Here is a 20263-nt window from a genome sequence, read left to right on the forward strand (position 1 = left end):
TTCGCATGCTTGAAAAGACCAAGTTGCTAGGCCTCTATAGCCCTTCAAGTTGTCATCAGCAGCATTTTTTCCCCCAAAACTTCCAAATATATGGATAGTATATTCATTTCGAAAAGGTAGTTTAAACAAACTCCCCTGACTCTTCCTTAACAGTCTTTAATATAAGTTTTGTATACAAAAATACATCTAAAAGACATGTTGTAAAATGACAGCAGAATAACTGACTGTACCTGTGAGTCTTATTCATATTAGCTTATACAATACTTTGAGAAAAAAAAAAAAGTCAATGCAAAAGAGTTCTGCCTCAGAAAATGTCTACATCAGCAGGTAAATTAATTTAGATAGCAGTAAAGGGTCAAAACCCTGCAGAAAATAGATAAGAGCATGAGAAGGAACACAAAAGAGAGGCCATACCTGAGAAATGTCCATAACGGCATCACAGCTGAGAGGTCGAGCAGAGGTTAAGTCATTATAACCCAGAAGAGTGGAAATGATACCATTCTGATCAATCCTGCGAATCATGGTTCCATCCACAAAGAAGATTACCCCATACTTATCCACCGTAATGCCTGCAGATAAAAGTCACACTCTAAGAACAGGAGGAAATATCCATCCGTTTCATCTTGCTTATCTGTACCTAATGCGAAGACAGAGCGCTACTATATGACAATTAAGAGGTATCAGCAGCAATAACGTACAACACTAATTATACCAATGAAAAGTAATGCAAGGATTGATTTTGTAATCAGTAATGGAGAACAATAGAACTATCTGAGCAGACGATAATTACTATAACTATTGATTAAATTACACCTAAACCTGGAGCAGTGAGGTTTATGCATCTTCTGCTTTCTGGCTGATTGACTGGTGCAATCTACTTTAATTGTAACATACTATATGAGTTTATGTATGTTTTAATTATAGAAACAGACACATTTCATACTAAAGGAAAAAAATTGATTGATTTAAAACTCTGTACATTACATTTAGTCTTCCAGATAATCTTTCATGTAAAATGTAGTGACTTTCTAAATTCAAAGTTTATAGTGTTATTTGTTACAATTTATCAATTAAAAGCAGAAAATCATGATGGATTTATGTAAAATACTTTTACAGTAGGTTTTAAATATGGACCCAGCCACGATGGAAAGATGGATGGACAGGAGAAAGAAAGAAAGAAAGAAAGAAAGAAAGAAAGAAAGAAAGAAAGAAAGAAACAAAGAAAGAAAGAAGTAAAGAAAGAAAGAAGGAAAGAAAGAAAAAAAAAGAAAAAAAGAAAGAAAGAAACAAAGAAAGAAAGAAACAAAGAAAGAAAGAAAGAAAGAAAGAATGATTGAAGTAACAAAAGAACAAATAAAAACTAAACAGAATGGAAGGAAGAAAAAAGGGAAGGAATGAAGGAACAAACATGATGAAAACTAAACAAAATGGTAGGAAGAGATCAGAAAATGACTCTTCCATGCTTTTCCCATCAATGAAGGCACCTTGATCATTCATTCCAGCTCTGGTGAAACATTACCTCTGGGATTAGTGAGAGTGGCCTCAACAGCTTTCCCTCCGTCCCCGCAGCGAGCGTCGTCATATGGGAGACACTGGTCACCGGTTCCAGCCACCAGCTCCAGATTCTTAGCAACGTTGTTCACAACAGTCAGAGATTTGACCCTGAACACCTTCCTGCTGCCCGTATCGGACAGGTACACGGCGCCGTCCACAGGACTGGAGGCCAGGTAGTACTTCTGAGCAGGGCTGTTGCTGGGCAAAGGGAAGGGAGAGGAAAGGAGTCAATAAAACTGGAAGCAGCTACATCGCTTTCAATAAGAAACATTGTGTAATACAATTAAAATGGATTCAAAAGCCATTTATAGAGTCAATTGGGCACAATTACAGTTTAAAACCAGGACACAGAAAGACGAAAAAACAGAATGAGATTAAACATGACAAAGTGAAATGAGATTAAACGTGACGTAGGCGTAGAGTCATCTACAATAAAGTCTGAATCAAGGACCTCTGTTTGTAAACTGAACAACAGAAACGCACCATAAAAATAGATTTTCATCCTTTTTGTCCCCTTCAAATTACTTGTAACAATGACACAGTTCAAGCATAATTCAGAATACAAAGAAAAGAAACAGTTGGACGGGTATCAGTCTTTTGGGTCCAGTAGTTGCTTTGACAGAAATCCTAATTATTACCCAAAAGAAAGACAGAAAATTCCTGTTATCTAGTCTGAAAACAACGAAGGGAAACCAGCCATTGCAGCGCAGCAGTCTGGTTACTCTTTCAAATACAAATGCATTGTATTTTATTTTTACCTTGCTGCTCTTGGTAAAAAGCAAATACCAAAGATCCAAAGACATTAGGCATCCATCAGGCAGACATCTTTACGCAGAAACATATCCTGTGTAATTCCCAGCAAAATCAACAAAGTAATCCTTTAAAGCTTGGCAAGATTTCCAGCAGTGACATACAGACAATAGAACCAAACATGGCCAAGATACATAAAATCTCCTGGTTTCCAAAAATGAAGATAGATGGTGAAAAACAAAGATGGCAAAAGAGAGCTGTTTATGAATCCATACAAGGACAAATGAGGTGACAGATAGGGCTGTTTTATTGTTAAATCTCCTGCATTCTGTGATAGATGCAAGCCTCTGCAGAAAAATCGATGGATATTTTCTGACTTATAAAACATACCTCGCCTGCCACATTTATTTTCCCCCCTGGTAAAGATGCGTAAAAAGCCTTGAAATAAATTCATTTTTGCAGTAGTAATCTCTTGAAATCATCCAGGGTCCTTTCTTATGCTCTCTTCAGCTGAACTTGTAGGTTTTCTATTGCGTTTATGTCTGGGGACTGCAGAGGCCACTGAAGAGGGGTAAAGTTTTGTATGGGGAAATTTTTATTTAGCAGATTTGATCACCTGTTTGGCCAAAGGTCAGTATACAGTTGAAAGACCCACCTGTGATTAATTTTCAGTTTTCTGGTAAAGGTCACTCAAGTTCCATTTTAAAATCTTCTGGTAGCTCAAAGATGCACTTTGAAAGACAAACAGGCCCACAGAATCACGTATCCCCTGATAAACATGACGGTGGTCCAGGAAGTGTTTGTCACCAAAAACTCAATATTACCCTGACAACCTTCGACAGACTTGTGTGAGTTTGTAGTACAAAATTCCAATGACCTTGTTGTAGGTGCATGAAATGATGTGGCTTTCTTTTATTGACAGCAACTTAATGTCATCAGTGTGCTGATGCGCCTCAGCAAATTTGTTGAACAGCTTTTAAGAAGTTTGCTCGTAGCGACATACAATGGTTGTTATGGAGACGTGGTAACTGAACTGGCAGCAAGCTTTGATGATTCCTTCATCTCTCCTTCCATTTTGCTCTCAAACTATAAAAATGGGTCCTCATTAAGCCCAGTGGCTACAAGAAATAAGTAGCTGCATCATGTGGCATTTATAACAATAAGTTATTGATACAAAGAACAACTTAAAAATGTGAAAACATATATTTTTACAGGTTTTGTTATTGGTTTTCAGTACCAATAACAGTGTTGAATAAGAATGACTTTCAACTTGATATTTTTTCAAAATTTTGTTATTCTTGCTACACCAATAAAATAGAAAAATTTCAGTTTTTTTCCCAAAGGGCTTTTCTTCAGGTGCCAATAAATGTGGTAGCACTGTCACTACAAACTGAATGCCTTTTACAGTATATACAGAGTTTTTGATTTAAGCATATTCTTTCTTGACATGAGTGAATACTGAGTGGTGCAAAAATATTTGCTGGTTTAACGTTTTGCACAGCTAAACAACTATCATGATGAACTGAAAATATTTCTCTGTGAATCTATGTCTTAAAATGTTTTTTTTTTTTTTTAAAGTGTTCAGCAAAGTAATTTTTGTCGTAACATTAAACATGTTGACAGTTATCATTGTCAACATATGGCACAATTCTGCCAGAACCGATGAGCTTTGTGGAGAGGCCTGTCATCTTGGCATCATTCAAAGTGGATTAAGAGAGTATTTCAGGTTCAACCTTGGGGGTTCTTTTAGCATGACAGCACTGCTAGCCTATGTTTCTAAAATACAAGAGGGAAGGCAAGTGGGTCTGTGCTATTGTCATCTCGGGTACATAATATTAAATGACACTTGACCTTCAGTGTATCAGTGGTGACAGCAAACCTCAGGCGCATGTGTCGAAACACGACCAGTGACCCAACCGACTCATTGGCTGCTTTTCAACACAAGTCAGATGCAATGTGCTGGCAAAGAGAATATAGGTGGATCTCAGTAGATCAGTTATTTTGCTTTAATAAAACCCAATTCCAAAAATGAACATCATATTCTATGGATTCAATACACAAAGAGGAATATATCAATTATGCATTTTGATTAGTGTAAGTGATTATATTGTCTCAAAGCTAAGGAAAAAAAAAAACTATTTTTGTACTATTTCAGAGAAAATTAGAAAATCTCCAATAGGTACAGTTGGCATGGCCAAAATATTTTAGCTTAATTTTTTTAAATTAATGGTAAAATGAGATTTAAGATTGTATCACAATTTCTGACATAAAGATGGTCAAATGGCATTCTAAAGAAAAAGATGAATGAGTTTACTCAAATTTACTGCATTCTGTCAAGCACCTACTATAAATATAATATTAAATAAACACTTAAAAGTACTCTGTGTCTCAAACTGTTTTGCCTACTAAAAGTAAATTATTAAAAAAATCTAACACCATTGCCACACAGCAGTGGCAGGCACTGTAAACTAAAACACTATTCGAAAACAGTAGTTCCGCTAATGTTAAAGCATTACACTGACATGGAAGTTAGCAGAAGCTAATGCTAATGTGCTAACATCAATTGAAATCATATCTGTGCTTGAAAGACTGCAACCCTCAAGCTCAATTTAATTTTAAGATTATAATGTACATGCTATACAATGTCGTCAGATGTTGTATTTATTTCTTATTCTCTACTGTCTGTGTTTTGTTGCCAACTTTTTAATGATTTTCTAGCTTTTGAGATGTACCTGTACACTGAATACTCAATACTGTTGGTCTGTAGTAAATTTCAGTAAGTGGTTTCTGATATGTGAATTACCTTCAAGCTTCTAGTTGCATGTAAAACACTGCTGGCTCCCTGGCGTAACATTAAGCTGTGACCTATATATACCATCTATAGTCACTGACTTATAGTTTGTGGAAAATCGTTGGATTTTGTTGCAAGCTATTGTGGAATTGGTCAGAGAGGATTAGCTAGATCACTAGAGAACTACAGCTAAATCACCCAATTCCCAATCCTATCGCCAGCTATTACATGAACAAGAAGTGGTCATCCATTTTACACCAACTCTTGCTGTACCTTTCCTGGACAAATCTCCTTTTTTAATTTGCAAATGTAGCATACAGAGTTTAAAGGGCTGCGGCTCTGATATCTCTTTAGTGGAGCTCCTGCGAGCAGAGCTCACGTATGATGTATAAGTTAATGTGTAAAAAGGAAAATAACATTTAACCCCTGCAAAAAAAGAAATTGAGAAATAAAGTGACAGAATAATAATATAAAACAAGAGCAAGTGACCAGAATTGCATTGCCTTTTATCTTCATTTCTACAGAGCTTAAGTCAAGGCCCTTGGACAGAAAATCAATCAATAGCCCTTCACCTGAGACACGGCATCTGAAGAGGGCATGCTGAGATTTCCCTCGTTGCATCCTGCCATGGAAAATGAGGTGTCTGTATCTTAAGCTACTGATAAAATCTTTACCTATAGTTTATTGGACTCATCTGCAGATATAGCAAAATGAAACTACAGCTGGTTTTAATTCTTCAGTTTTATGTACCAAAAAATGGTCAGTAGATTCTACATTTCCACACTTGGATTAAACAAAGAATCGTTTTATAAGTTCGAAATTTTGACCCAGCCTTTTTCATAAAAAAAACTTAAATGCTTAAAAAACCAGCTGTGGATGATCTTCAGTTGGTGGACGGATGGCTTCACTCTACAATGCATTGGTTGCGGAGTTGAAAATTGACTTGTAGACTGAGAACTACACTGAATCAGTGGCTATCAGGCAATGCAATATCATCAACCCACATCCACTGTGCTCAACAAATGGTAGGAGGTGTTTGTAGAAGTTATCTGGCGATTTGCAGACATTGCTTCACTAAAGTCCCGGCTGAGAATATCTGAAGAGGGCGCAGAGATTTTGTGGGAGAGAAAATAAGAACTCATCGACAGAGAAAAATAAAGAAAAATTAAATCTGGATACTGCAAGGTACCCGGAGCATGTGGCTGTAAAATAAGTCCAAATCATCACTCTTCCGCCGCTGTGCTTGATAGTTAGTCTAAAACATTTGTGCAGAATATTCACTAAACTTTGTTACAATGCTCAATGTTACAGAAGTCTTGCTCGTTTAAAGGTGTCCTCATATCTGACACATTTGGTCCACTTTAATCAGATCAAAGTTTGTTTCCCCCGTCGGATCGGATATTTTGTGAAGTTGTGAATCCACTCATATGAACTCAGGGGTGGACCAAACAACTGGACCGAGACCCACTTTTTGAGGCGGTTTTGTCCACTTCCAAACAAACTCTGATGCAGTCTAGTCTTGATCTGAACCAACTACAAGAAATGTATGTCTTTTTGACTTTACGCTCCTCTGTTGGTGAGCATTATCGTAAAAATGTGCCGTTCAGTGTTGCTAACGCTACTGCTGCATGTAGCAATTGTAATGAAACTGTACCTGATCTGCTGTTTTCTGCTTAGCGATGCTGCTGCCAGCATATTAAGGGTCAGGGCACACTCATTCAGCTGGCACTGTTCCACAATTAGAAATATTCACCACAAAAACAGCATTGAATGAGCTGCTCTTGACATTAAAAATAATTTTGCTGTTGCAATAGTGGCACAATTGTGCACAACAGGTAGTTTTTGTTTACAAATTGAAGTCTTATTGCAAAAAAGCACAATGTGAATCGAAAAACATCACATGGGAAAAAAAGTCTGCAGATCTAAGGACTTTTCTGTTGTGAATGCACCACAAGATGCAACTGTACAAACCTAAGTTGTGATATTATTTGGAAGATATATGCATAACAAAAATAAAAGGACACTGTACTGATTAATTCTGAACTTTAAACGCTTTCCTTCATGGCTACATTCTTACACCAGCTGCTTGTTTAAAGAGAGACAAAGTAGAAAGGGAAAACGTGAAGCTTGGTTCTCCTTTGGGTATGTTAAACTGTATCCAGATGTACCTAATAAACTGGCTCACTCTTAAATGTTGATGGCTGTTCATAAATTGAGATTCCAACAAAGACAAACAACTAATGAAATTGTAACAACAAACAGGGTGACGGTAAAATTTTTTATGTAGGGCTTACCTGTGCCTGAAGTCTTTATTTCTTTCAAAGTTAGCAAAAAGCAGGAAAAGTGAGAGAGGAAAGAACAGAAAGAAGAGGAAAAGGTAAGTTGTTAGTAGAAAAAAATCAAAAAGAAGTGGATGGAATTAAGCAAGAGAAAAAACTGACTATAAACATTCTTTTTATCTATATCTGTGAAGACATTAAGTGGCAGAAGAAACTGCTGTCTTGTTTCCAGGACATCATCTGTTGAAGTCCTATTACATCCTTTTTAGGTCCTTTGAAGGACCAAACTCCAGCTGATGCAGGTGAATAAAAGTGGCAGACCATCAATCCTCTGCCTTTAGGGCATTTCTGTCTATCTCAATTGCACTAGGTAGTTTATAGCCTGCGTATAAGCCCATTTAAGCTGCTCGTAGTCCTGAGCGAATGTTAGCAGGCTGCTCCTCTGTTACCTCAGCTCCAGGACGCTGGTGACGTTCCCTGTGGTGAAAATCCTCCTCACATAGTTGAAGTCGCCCACATACAGACTTCCATCTGAGCCGCAAGCCAGAGCCACGGGGGCCAGGAGTTTGTTTCCGTCAGCAAGGCCGTTACAGCTGGGGCAGGAGATGCTGCGCCTGCGCCCGTTTCCCATCACGCTGCCGATTACGGGCGGCTGCTGGGAGATGAACACGTTCTCTCCATTGCCCATGTGAAGAATGCCTGATGAGGACACAGAAAACACACAGGTGACACCTGCAAAGCACTCTCCGCTTAGCAGCGTTTCAGCGTATATTTTGCACACAAGATAATGGAAGATACTGTTTGTTTTTAAATGCTGCTCATGGCGTTGCGCCTTTGTTTTGATCTTCTATAAGCACTTCGCCCAGTCAGGGCTCTTTGACTCACTGACCAAAATCTTTTAGAAGTCCCTAGGAATTTATTACCTTTTGAATTGCAAACCATCAGTGACCAATTTTGGTTTACAGCTAAGGTAAAAACGCATTTGTTTGGAACTGCTTTCAGCACATTGCAGCACTGGGACACTTTTTTTGTTTCTACTAATGTCATTTTGTTTGTTTTTATTCTATTCCCTTTTTTTTATTACTGCACTAATGGAAAGCACTTCGGTTCAGTAGTCACTGTTGTAAAGTGCTATACAGATAAAATTTGATTGATTGACAAGAGGAACAAATTTAAAGCCCTGTGGTCAATGGATACATTCAGATTTTTCATAATACTTAGTGTTTTGCAAAAGTATCTATATATTTTTTTTATTTTGCCAAATTAACAACCACAAACTTGCATTTGTATTTTATTGTGATTCATGTCAAAGATTAAAACAAGGCAGAGTTGAGTTGCAAAGCGACGCATGAAGTTAATTTGTTTTTCCAGTAAGTCAAAAAAAGATTGACATTAATTTGTATTAAGTCAACATTTTCACTGCAACTAAAACTGCAAGTCTGTTAAGCTCAATTCTCTAACAGTTTTCTATTTTTTTTTTTTATAAAACATCCAAAAATTAATCAGTTTTTTTTTTTTTGCAATATCTTTCTTTTTAAGTTAAAGAAAAAAAGTTAATGAATTGAAATTGAAAATGAACAATAAAATGTCTTTCAGGAATTATTAGTATGTTCAAACCGATACAGTTTTGCATAGAAATATATAGGTAACCTTCTGCACATAGTCACATATTTATTACTTAGATTTTTTTTATTTGTCATTCAGATCTTTGTGAACTTCAAGGAATTGTACTTTTTGCCCAGTCACAGACAGCAGCCAGGTAGCTGCAAGTCATATAAATGCACAATACAAAGGACCTCAATTTATCCTCCTCATACAAGAGAAATTATTACCTCTAGACTCAATCTTACACTGCGGCAAAGTTTGATCGGATCACAAATGTAAAAAGAAGAATGTAATTGAAGACAGATTAGAAGATGATGTGACTTTAAATAGGTTTGTATCTGTGGCGAAAGGCGTGGAAATTGCAAGGCGGGTCTGTGTTTGCAAAAAGAGGTCATCTCAGTGGATGAAAACACAGGCACAATTTCACGCCAAAATGGGGACCAAGAGCTGTGGCTCGAGTGAAATCTCTTGGAGCAAGAAAAACACACCTCACAAACACAATCTTAATCACACAGACTAAAATAACAACACACCTGAATTGTTCCCATTTCTCTACCTCCAAATTCAGGGGCTTCAAAGTCAAGGATTCAGAAACACACACACACACACACGCACGGACAGCTTTGATATTTTTCACATCGCTGGTGCCAATTCATTATTGGAAAATCCCCAAATATGTAAATGTAAAGATGTTCTTGCTGGTCAGTCAATGTAATCATATTTGAAATTCAGCATCTGGATGTCTGCGGTGGTTTTTCTGCTTCTGATGGCACTCGGTGACCTGACTTCTCAGAGCAGAACAACATGTGGGCTATCAGAAACGATCAGCCAAGCATCTCTTTCCTGGGACGTGATTTAATCTTTGGGACTGCTGCTGCTCTGAGCAGCAGTCTGACAGCAATTAAATTAGGGATGATTCTAAAAATGCTGGGCATGGATGAGACGCGGAGGTGCCAAACACGGGAGGGGAAGGGGATGTGAGGGTGGAGAAACTGGCAGTGCTGGTTTAAAAAGCCGGGAGGCACTTCTATCCATCCTCTGGACACCATGTCCAGGCTTGGTGCCTTATAGATCAAAGTGCCACCTTTCTGAACAATTTTCAAGTATGCCTCATCTCCTTAGATGAGACTCTCCAGACGCAAAACAGACTGTGAAGCCGTGCTAGTGACAGGTGCTGCCAAAACGTATTCCTAGCGCTGCCTTTGAGGAGTAATTTGTCGGCAATAAGGAAATTGACCCACTTCCTCCTGAAGATTTATGGCAGATATAGAAAGTCAGATCTAACTAAAGCTGAATGACATAGCTGCATGGAGAAAAAAAAGTCACATAACAGAAATGCTGGTTAGTTTACCGCATCAAAACCATTGGATCAAGCACATGTGGCTGATTTGGTCTATTTTGTATGAGCAAAATGTGAAGAGGGTTTATGGCCAGGGCCCAACCTGGCCAAAACTGAGGCCAGGTTGGGCCAAAATTATTAGCCTGATGGTCAGATTGGGTCGGACTCGGGCTTCTGTGGCGCGTTTAATAAGCCTACAATACATACAGCACAGAGAAAAACAAATGAAAATGCATGGTGTAAAGTTGTGTTAATGTTAATAACTCTGGCTTAAAATCATAAAGAATCAAATAATGTTTTAAATATAAATTTCATAACAAGTGTCGGCTTGACCAGTTTTTTATGTACTAAATTGATATTCCAGGACACAATTACACTGACAACACTAATGCTAATGTTGCAGAAACTATGTACTTTTTTTTTCTTTTTTCATATATTTCAACTTTCCACAGAAGGAAATGTATCCATCTTCTTTTCTGTAAAAGTTTAATTTTTTCTTTATTTTAAAATTAAATCTAAAAGCAAAAGTAAAATGGGTTTCTGTATGAGAGCAGATTTTCTGACTTACCTATTCTTAAATGAAATGCATTAACTTAAGGTCAGAAATGATACTCAAAAGAGGTTTTATTGTTGTTTTGATTGATTTAGTTTCCTGTACTCAGTGCGTAAAGTTGAAAATGTCCACCAAGTGACGTGTGAACTGTAATTTGTCAATATTATGGGTGGCCTTCAGATTTTCCAGTCACCATTTAACAAAAAAATATCAAAAAGACTGAAAATACTTCATTTACACGACTTCGGGGTGTTTTGCTGTACTTTCACAGGCAGTGAGTTGCTTAAAATAATAACAAATAATAACCAAAAATAATACGTTCGTAGCAATGGGATGAATATTGGAATGTATTCCTCAACCTCAGCATCACATGCTGTTTGAGTGAAATTGGTAAAATGATCTTTTTAACCGATGTAATAAGTAACAAGTCATTGAGAACCGGAGCTTTCAAAGGAATAATGAGTTGACTCACCGCTCTGGATATTTAAAGCATGGTGCTTGTCTACTGTCCACCCTCCAAGTTTGGAGGCGGTTGTTTCGTAGCCTTGTAGTACAGCAGTCCTCTTCTCCCACAGAATAAGGTCTGGGCATGATTCATACTCAAAACCCACTGAAACTACAAAAAAAAAAGAGCAAAGATGAGAAACTAGGGCTGAGTAACATGTGCTTTGGATTAAAAAAAAAAAACCCACACCATATGAAAAATATATTTCATCACTCACCAAAGGCTTCAGAGAGGCCGTACACCTTCTGGCTGTAGACGTCCGTCTTGTCCCACACAAAGTCATAGGAGAGGTTGGGAGCTGCAGGAAACCACTTTCTGAACAGCCTGCCTTCCACAGCCACCATGAGGTGAACCTTCATCAAGTTGAAAGGAATGGTGGAGTGGGTGAGGGTCACCCTCAGAATTGACTTATAACCTGGAGTTCTGCTGCTTAGATAGCTGAGCTTCATCTCTGTCCCTGGTATGTGCACTTCCTCCTGTAGAGACTGTGGGCAAAAAACACACGGGTTATTAAAGGAAAGGAAATGAAAAAAACCTTCTAAAGGTGGGTGACAAATTAAGATTAAGTACATGTTTGTGCTACATACCAGGAGTATTTGTATTGTATTTTTATCAAACGCCAAGGTTAGGCATTGACAAAGGTGAGGTTTTCCCAGTATGTCCACCTTAAAAAAAATCCCTACCGTCTCGCAGTGTTTCTATCTTACTGCAACACCTGCTGCTCAGATAACATACTGAATGCTGTATGTGTGATTAGTGTGATAATTAATATGCATATACTGTTCCTTGAGTAAGAACATTTATATGAATCGACAGATGTTAATACTTCTTGCAATCAGAAACATATGTGCAGCCCAACAAGGAGTTTTGTTTTCAGTCAGTGAATTGGGAGAAACCTGCTGGGGAGGGGAAGCGTTGTGTTAAACTTTGTTCATCTGGTACATTTTCTCTTATTGAAATTACTATGTTTTAGAAATGGTATGGCAGAAAGTGTTACTACTTTCAAAACCATAAACTTTCAAATCCTGAGATACAGATGTTGAACTTTACTCAACTTAAAGTTTGAAAAAAAAAAAACAGTAAATAAATGATTTAGAATTTATTCATAAAATAACATTTAGATGAAGCTAAATCCACTAAAAATGTTCAAACGTGGCAAAAGAGCAAAACATAGACTTGGCTATACTATGAGCAAACTAGTGGTAGTGTCTCCACCACTGATGGCACATTTTATCAAAAGGGGAATTATTATTGTTCAAATCCTGCCTTGCAGCAGATAAGCTGTGTTTGTACAGCCCACTAACTATAGATCCACCAATGAATTGACCAAAGATCATAATATTCCAGTGATCAGCTGTGATTGGTGATCAGATGGACAAATCCTTAAAAATATATATTACATTATATATTATATTATATTATATAATTCCCTCATTTATAGCTGGATTTCAACTGGTACCACTATTAAAACACCTGCTGTGCTTTGTTTTAATGTTTCACATTTAAAGAGAAAGAAGTGTAATTACTCAAAATGGGATGCAGAATTTGGTATCCACCAGAAAAACCGTGATTTCTACACCTTATTAACAAGTGTGATTCATTTATTTGTAGTTCATCCTCAAAGGTGTGCTTAACATTTGCCGTTTGCATTTGTTTCTTTCTGGTTTTGTAGCACACCAGTACCAAACCTAAACAATGACGGGCAGACAAAACAGATAATTAATGTTACTCAGTTGGTCAGCCTTTTGTCTTGTTTTTTTTAATTACATGCCTTAAACCATATGTAGGCACTCGAGGGAAGTTATGAAACACTAACCGGTGGACAATTATGCTCATGGATAAAATGGTATCTGATGAAGGATTTCTTTAAAAATACTCCAATGAGCATTTCTAAGAGCGGATTTAATAACTGCAAGCGCTTCATTAGAACAGCAGTCCCCCCAGCAATGCATGTGACAACAGCATAGAAAGGAAGCCCTTGGGCTCCGAGTCTATTCAGTACAATAACATATTTAGTTATAAATTTAGCTTGGTGAGAGATAACAGTGCTGCCTTAGGGAATTTACTCCAAGATGAGACCTTTATCAACCGCTGGATGATAGAAGCTGTAAATGAGCACTTTCATGCACTGCACAGAGTACAGACTTAAGTTCAAGGACTGACAGCAATGGTTTGGTTGGCCTGGTCCTCAGGACTAAAATTAAATCGCCTCTTGTCGCCTGTCTCCACAGCCCGAAACGACATGTAGAGCAGCAATCAAAACAGCTGCTCAAAGCGACATTGGTCAGAGGACATGTCACTTCTGATGTATTTATTTTTAAATGCTCACAGATTGCAGCTATTTGTGGTTGACTGATCAAAATTCACTTCAGCAAGTGTAAATGTCCTTGTGTGGCACTATCAGAACATAAACAATTCTAAACACTGGGCTCCTATGAATAGACTAAATTGTATACTAAATTTACAGATATGCCATCAATCATGCGAAGTAAAGGGCAGAGATATGCCTGCAGACAAACAGGATCAAACAAAATGAGGCGCACACGCATGCTGAAGTGTGCGATTGCACCCACAAAACATGCAGATGTAGGCGAGCAACAAACAAATGTGTGGGTGGGAAATTTAAAAGCAAATCCTGTAGCAAAGTGGTGAGCGCATGTGTTAAAGCAATAACCTCAAATTTGCTGACTTGTCCCTATGTAGATGATCATAAAATGTGGACGTTTTAATCAGGAGCTCGCACATTTTTCAGTTCAAAACTAGTCATTTGATTCAGGTGTGAGTAAAAGGGGGCAACATCAAAGCACACAGGACACCAGTCCATGAGGACTGACTTTGCACGGTGCTGCTTTAAAAGGCAGCTTAATCTACCCATTCTCTGTCATAGCACTTAAAAGAATGTGTGTCCCCTCCGCCTGTGATCTTTATCTGAGTGCACTAGCCTGCAAGTGGCATCTGCACCGCGACAAGGCATGGGCTGGTTGGAGCTGTAAGCCAATTGACTCAAGGGTTACTTCCATGGTTTAAAGTTATTTTGATGAAATGCCAGAAAACATGCTAGAGTAAAGACATAATTTCTATGGATATATGCATTTGACAGTAGCACAATGCTGCCCCTTTCCAACCTGTTTCTACCAGTCAAATTTTACTGGATAGTTCAAGTAGAAACAGAAAGTCATGCTGCGGAAACTACCATATTTACAAGTCACTTCAGTCAAATAAAGTTTCATGAAGGGGGAAAACAGAACATAAATTCAACCTGAGTGCATCCAAACTATGAAAAAAAATGGGACATATAGTCCAGAGAATACGGTTTAAAAATACATTTGTCTGTACTAAATGTATTATATTTAGTATTATGTATTAATAGCATGTTAAAGTTGACAATCACCAATTTTATATTCATTTTTATGTGTTATTTTAACAGCAGAAGAACTCAGTCAAGGTTTTATTACAATGGATGGAGAAACGAATGAAAGGAAGGAATGAAGAAATAAAAGAAGGAAAAATAAAAAAACAGATGGTTGAATTAAATGAATGATGGTAGGAAGTTGGGGAGGATGAGAAAATTAAAAATGGAACAAAGAATCAAAGGATGAAACAAATGTAGGATGAAAAACTAAACAAAATGGTAGGAACAGGAGGAAAGAAGGCAGGAAGGTAGGACAAAACAAAGGAAGGAAAAAACTGGGAAGGAAGGAAATAAAAAAAAAAATTCTTTTTTCATGCTAATCCAAACTTTAACATCTTCTCTGTGTTTCAGCCAAATTCCCTCCTTTTCCAGACTTCGCCATTCCGCTAAGGAACAGACTGGCTAATTCGGCCATTTTTACAAGGGATATAAAAATGACAGTACAGCCACGAGCCATGGTTCCTTTTCCACTTTAGTTTATGAATAATGTTACGACCCTCTTCCAACTGTTAGGCAAGAGTTATTTGAAGGAGAGACCCACTTAGGTTTCCTCCTGCAGGGAAGTGAGCAGGGCGGGAGACGGAGCATCACCTGGATTTCGGGCACCACTGTCCCCCTTTCCGAGCAGGAGCCGGCGAAGGCTGTGAGCGGCGCCGGGGACACCACGGGGACGGGCCGGGAGAAGCTGCTGAGGTCGCAGCTCGGGATGTCATTTTCCTCGTGCCGCATGACAATGGTGTCCATGACAAAGAACCGTCCCCATGGCAACCACAGAGTGTGCTCCTGAGTGATGAATGGGGCGCGCTCAAAGTGCAGAGCTATGGCTATGCCCCCGTTGGTCACCAAGTCGAAGCTGGAAAAACAGAGAGGATGAACTGATTCACATTTTGTCTTTCATATCGCCGCGGTTACAATGAGGCAGACAGTCATAAAGAATGGGTTTATAAATGAAGGCTATTAAGAAAGGATTATTTTCAGCATTAGGCATTATTAAGCAGTCTCTCAGGCACACACATGCTGAATATTCAATAGGACTTATATTGATCACAATCCTAAGATCACATTTTTCCACTACAGCTATATGAATATATTATTTTAGGGAAGAAAAACAGCAGATTTAACAGTTTCATCTGTACGTGTGTGAACGCTGTGCTCTGTGCACAGAGAGAGAGCTTTGCAGTGCCGGATGAAGGCAGCCGCCACTGCTTTATTGATCCCTCAGACGAAGCCTGTCCACGCTAACATCAGTCTAAAAGCCCTGCAATGCAATCCCATCTGCTGTTGCATTAAAAGGCCCTGTGCCTCCACTCTGACCTTAGCTTCAGTAAACAGGCTGCATCGTGACAACAACATGGCAGCACCTGCGCTGGACTTCCGCAGCTCCTGTCACTTCTCGCTAAGAACCAATTAGCACCTGGTCACCTACGGGGCCCCTGGGACGGGGCCATATCCTCCCCCATCCTCACACAGGAGGCACCTTTGCTAAATTACAGGTAAAGAAGTAGGTCCAAATAGAAGCCTCTGAAATAGGCAGCCTCCCTGCTGGTTTAAGGTTCTATAAAAAGAATATGCTATGTCAAGCTTCCCTTGAGGGTAAGCATTTGAATGTTTGCGGGGATAAAGAAATAAAAAAAAAGTAGCTTGTTCTACACTTTGCGGTTCAACCTTGGCTGGGTGTGAGCGGCAAAGCGGTCCGGAGGCTGCAGAGCTGTTGTAATGGTGCCAACATATTGCCGTGACCCATGAGCGGTCTGGCAGTGGCAGCCTGTCAGTTTGCATGACACTAGGCAGGCTAAGCACACACTCAACACTTGTGGACAAACACCCGTGGGCATGGGAGCCAATCAATTACTGGATTTAGTAGATGTTATCAATCAAGTTTAACACCATGTTACAAAATGGAGAAAGTTGCCTAGAAACCTACTAGCTTTGGCTTTCAAATCCTTATTAAATGATTCTCTTGTCCTGTTTTTTTTTCTCACATTTTATCATGTTACAACAGCAAACTTTAACTCAAATTATTGGAATTTCAAATAATAAACCAATATAAGTAGTATATGGTTGTGAAATACAAGGAAAATATTATACAGTTTTCAAAATGATTAATAAGTAAAACTCATTTATAGATTTGTATTCAACATACATCTTTTTAGATTTTTCTCTACCAGCCTCTGCTTTGCCAATTAGCTCAGAGAGCATCTGAAAGATTTTCAATTGGACTTTGACTAGGACATTCCAACACATGAATGTGATTTTGATTTAAAACACAGTTTTTCAAAGTGGTGGGTGTGCCCCCCTTGGACGACAATATATCAGCACTATTTTTTTTAAACATATAAGCATATGTCTGATCAGTAAAACGTGGCTGATATTAACAAGCGATATTTATGTCATGTAGCCATGTGGTATTTGTGGTCGTGTGACAGTGATAATGATGCAGCATAGGACTATGGGGAGATTAAATGAAGCAGAGAAGCAGTGGTAAAGGCAGTGATATGTTCAGGTTTAAAAAAATAAACAACATGCAGATTTGTTTCATCTTGATTGTGTTGTGACTCATCACATAATCCTTGTTAGCATTTTATACATTATAAAATCAGGACTGCCCTGATGCTCTGCTCATATATATACTAAAAAAAAAAAGCCCACATAGTTAAAAATAAATAAATAAAAAAAGGCACAAATCTCTTGTTTGGACCAAAACAACTTTTCAAGATAGCATAGGTAATGGGTAATTTCAACATCTAAACCCTTTGAAAATAAAGAACACATCACAGAAATGAGTTGAGACAGCTTTCTCATTTCTAAGTGGGTGAACAGGTGCGTTTCTGATTTCACGCTGCACTGAGCCTGTTTACAGTGATTGCAGGGGTAGTTGCAGGAGACTGGACATGTTTACAGGGGGGGAACCAGGGAGATGGAGTAGTGTTTACACATATGCTGGTAGGGGAAAAGGAGTATAAAGCTTTTCACAGGAAAAGCTGAGTGATGCATGGAGAAAAATGGGACACACATAAATGTGGGAGAAAGATAAAGATGAGAAGAGGCATGGCAGTGGAAAGGACATAGACCTGTACTCAAGGAAGGTGGCCAGAAAAAAAAAAAAGCTTCAGGGTAGAGGAGGACTAGACAGGGGGAAATGTGAGCAACTGCAAGTCAGACAAAATAAGTAAAGGAGTGGAAGATGATGAGGTTAAGATGAGATATTTCTGTATAAAAGGGAGTAATAGAGTGATGGAAAAAAAGAATGATTAAGATCAAACGTCTGGCAGATCTAAACCTTTAGAGTATGAGGCTGATAAAAGTATCAGGAAGAAGTGGGAGTTGGAGAGCGAACAGAGATTCATGCTGTGCTGTGATACAGCGGCTTCGTTTGCTACAAGGCCCTCCTAAAACAGAGATATAAAAGGGGATTGAGGGAGCTTGTGCAATCTGATCCTAAACTGTGTGCTTGAAAAGAGCAAAGTTTAAAATAAAATGACAGAAAATTATAAGCTTTTTGTATGTCAATGTTTCCCCCTTTTTCCATGGAACAAATTCAAGCCAGTCTAAAGGTTTTGGTCTTTCTAAACAACAATTTACATTTTTAACAAAAATGCTTTCAGAGTTGCTGGAATTAATCAGTATCAAGCTAGATGTTGAGTTTTTAGTGATTTAATTGAGACATATTTTTCCCAAGGAGGAATTATTATAAAACAACAGTTCTAAAACTTAAATTAACTTTAATTTCAGTTAAGTTACCTGCAGAACTCGGTTCTGGATTGGAATTCAGTGAAATTATCAACATCCTCTCAAACATATATTCTGTTGATATTGATCATGTGCCTATTGCGATAGATATCGTTATTGATTTTTCGTCCAGCTGTGCAAACCTGGTCACAATTAGCAGTTCAAACAAAGCAATGACTCCACACAGCAGACCAAGATTAAGTTCATGATATGGTCCAATTTAAACCCTATAGGAAATATGTGCACTGTCTACAGTAATAAACTAATGCATATAAACAAACCCCAACAATTCCATCCAGAAAAATTAATAAACAGCTAGAATTATGCCAGAAGCTTGATGAAGGTTACCAAAAGTGTTTGGTAGAGGTATAGTTTGCTATGTGGGGCCTGTGTTTACATTTAAGCCAGTATGTAGAATTTTCTTAATGAAAACAAAAAGTGTGACTTGTGCACCCCATTTTTACTCTTCTGATCGGCATGCAGGTTTGTATCTTCACTTCAGTTATCAAAGAAACATAAAATAAATAAAAATTAAAACAGTGACTGTCTTCACAAGAAAACAACCCTTTAAACGTACTCAATAACTATTAAAAACAAACATTAAGAAATAAAGTCTTAAGCAACTAAACAAGTATTTCTTCATTGTTTGATTCCTCCATCGTCAAATAATATCCATCTGCACTGCGTTCTGAGCTGGCACGAGTTACGCTGCCACCTCTCTGCTCCAACCGTATCAGAACTTGTGAGCGCACCAGACGGGCTTTGTTTGATTTCTCTGGGAATTGAGCCGAGAATTCCAAAATTGGACCCGGCAAAAGTACAAAGCAGATCAATAGCGGCAGAGCTTGTGGCGGCGATTGTGCTTTTAGTCACTGCAGTTCAGCTAAATCACATTTTTCACAACATGAATGTCACTGCATTGCAATATCAATACATTGCATCTGTTGTTTCTTGTGTGGATGTTTGGGTCAGTGTTGAGATAAAAACGGCCAACTTTTACCTTCCATCTTGCCTGGTAATTGTGTAGCCAAACGCCGGATTGTTGATGAAGCTGACGTTAACGCCAACCAGCGGGGTTCCGTCAGAGGTGACCACCTGCCCACGAATGACACAAGCATGGCTGTGCAGGAGAAAACAGAAATCGGAACACTTTTAGACCAGGTATGCTGAGGAAAATAAAAATTCCACTCTATGTTTCTGTGACTTCCAGCAAAATACCACAATTTTGTAGCGCTTCAGCGTTTGCTGAACTCATGTTTATAATTACTGCTTTAGAGTTAGCGCAACTAACTTTTTAGTTAGAGATGCCCACCAATACTTCTGTTAGCATTAGCAATAAGATTGTGTACCTTTTCTCTCAGAAATATAGTTTTCTGAATTAAATGGTTTATGTCTCATATTTTGTCTTGAGAAAAGGAACAGAAAAGAAACACAGAAAATGAGACATTATATACCACAATGATACTGATTCCAGTGAAATAAACACAGATTTACAAAAAGTCAGATTTGAGCAAAAAATTAATTATTCACTATTGGAAGATATCTATAATGAGGCCAATAACTACTGTACATTAAATAAAAAACAGTAAAAACCTAATGTCTGTATGCACCCATAGTGCACTCTGCATTAAGATCATTTCCAGTGATTTTACAAGCAGTAATTAAAAAAGTTTAACAAATGCGACAACTGTCCTTTATTATATGTCATGAAAGATTACAGCCGGCAGTCAGAACACATAACATAAC

The 20263-nt window shown here is 38.2% G+C and overlaps 1 protein-coding gene across 13 annotated transcripts in view; it reads right to left on the bottom strand.

Annotated features, from left to right (window-relative positions):
- tenm4 (teneurin transmembrane protein 4) overlaps positions 1–20263 on the bottom strand; it is a 218941-nt gene that overhangs the window by 36047 nt on the left and 162631 nt on the right. For 8 of the 13 annotated variants that reach the window (XM_015030419.1, XM_015030420.1, XM_015030417.1 and 5 more), the window contains 8 exons: positions 19518–19637; positions 15380–15641; positions 11594–11861; positions 11344–11487; positions 7824–8073; positions 7390–7410; positions 1520–1752; positions 415–569 (listed from right to left, as the gene is read on the bottom strand). In XM_015030419.1, coding sequence (XP_014885905.1) covers positions 415–569; positions 1520–1752; positions 7390–7410; positions 7824–8073; positions 11344–11487; positions 11594–11861; positions 15380–15641; positions 19518–19637 — 1453 coding nt within the window. The remainder of the gene's footprint in view (positions 1–414; positions 570–1519; positions 1753–7389; positions 7411–7823; positions 8074–11343; positions 11488–11593; positions 11862–15379; positions 15642–19517; positions 19638–20263) is intronic. The other 5 variants (XM_015030423.1, XM_015030418.1, XM_015030416.1 and 2 more) reach the window with 1 other exon arrangement.

Source organism: Poecilia latipinna, unplaced genomic scaffold (assembly GCF_001443285.1).
Source record: "Poecilia latipinna isolate Pla-1442-1.1 unplaced genomic scaffold, P_latipinna-1.0 Scaffold181, whole genome shotgun sequence".
NCBI lineage: Eukaryota > Metazoa > Chordata > Actinopteri > Cyprinodontiformes > Poeciliidae > Poecilia > Poecilia latipinna.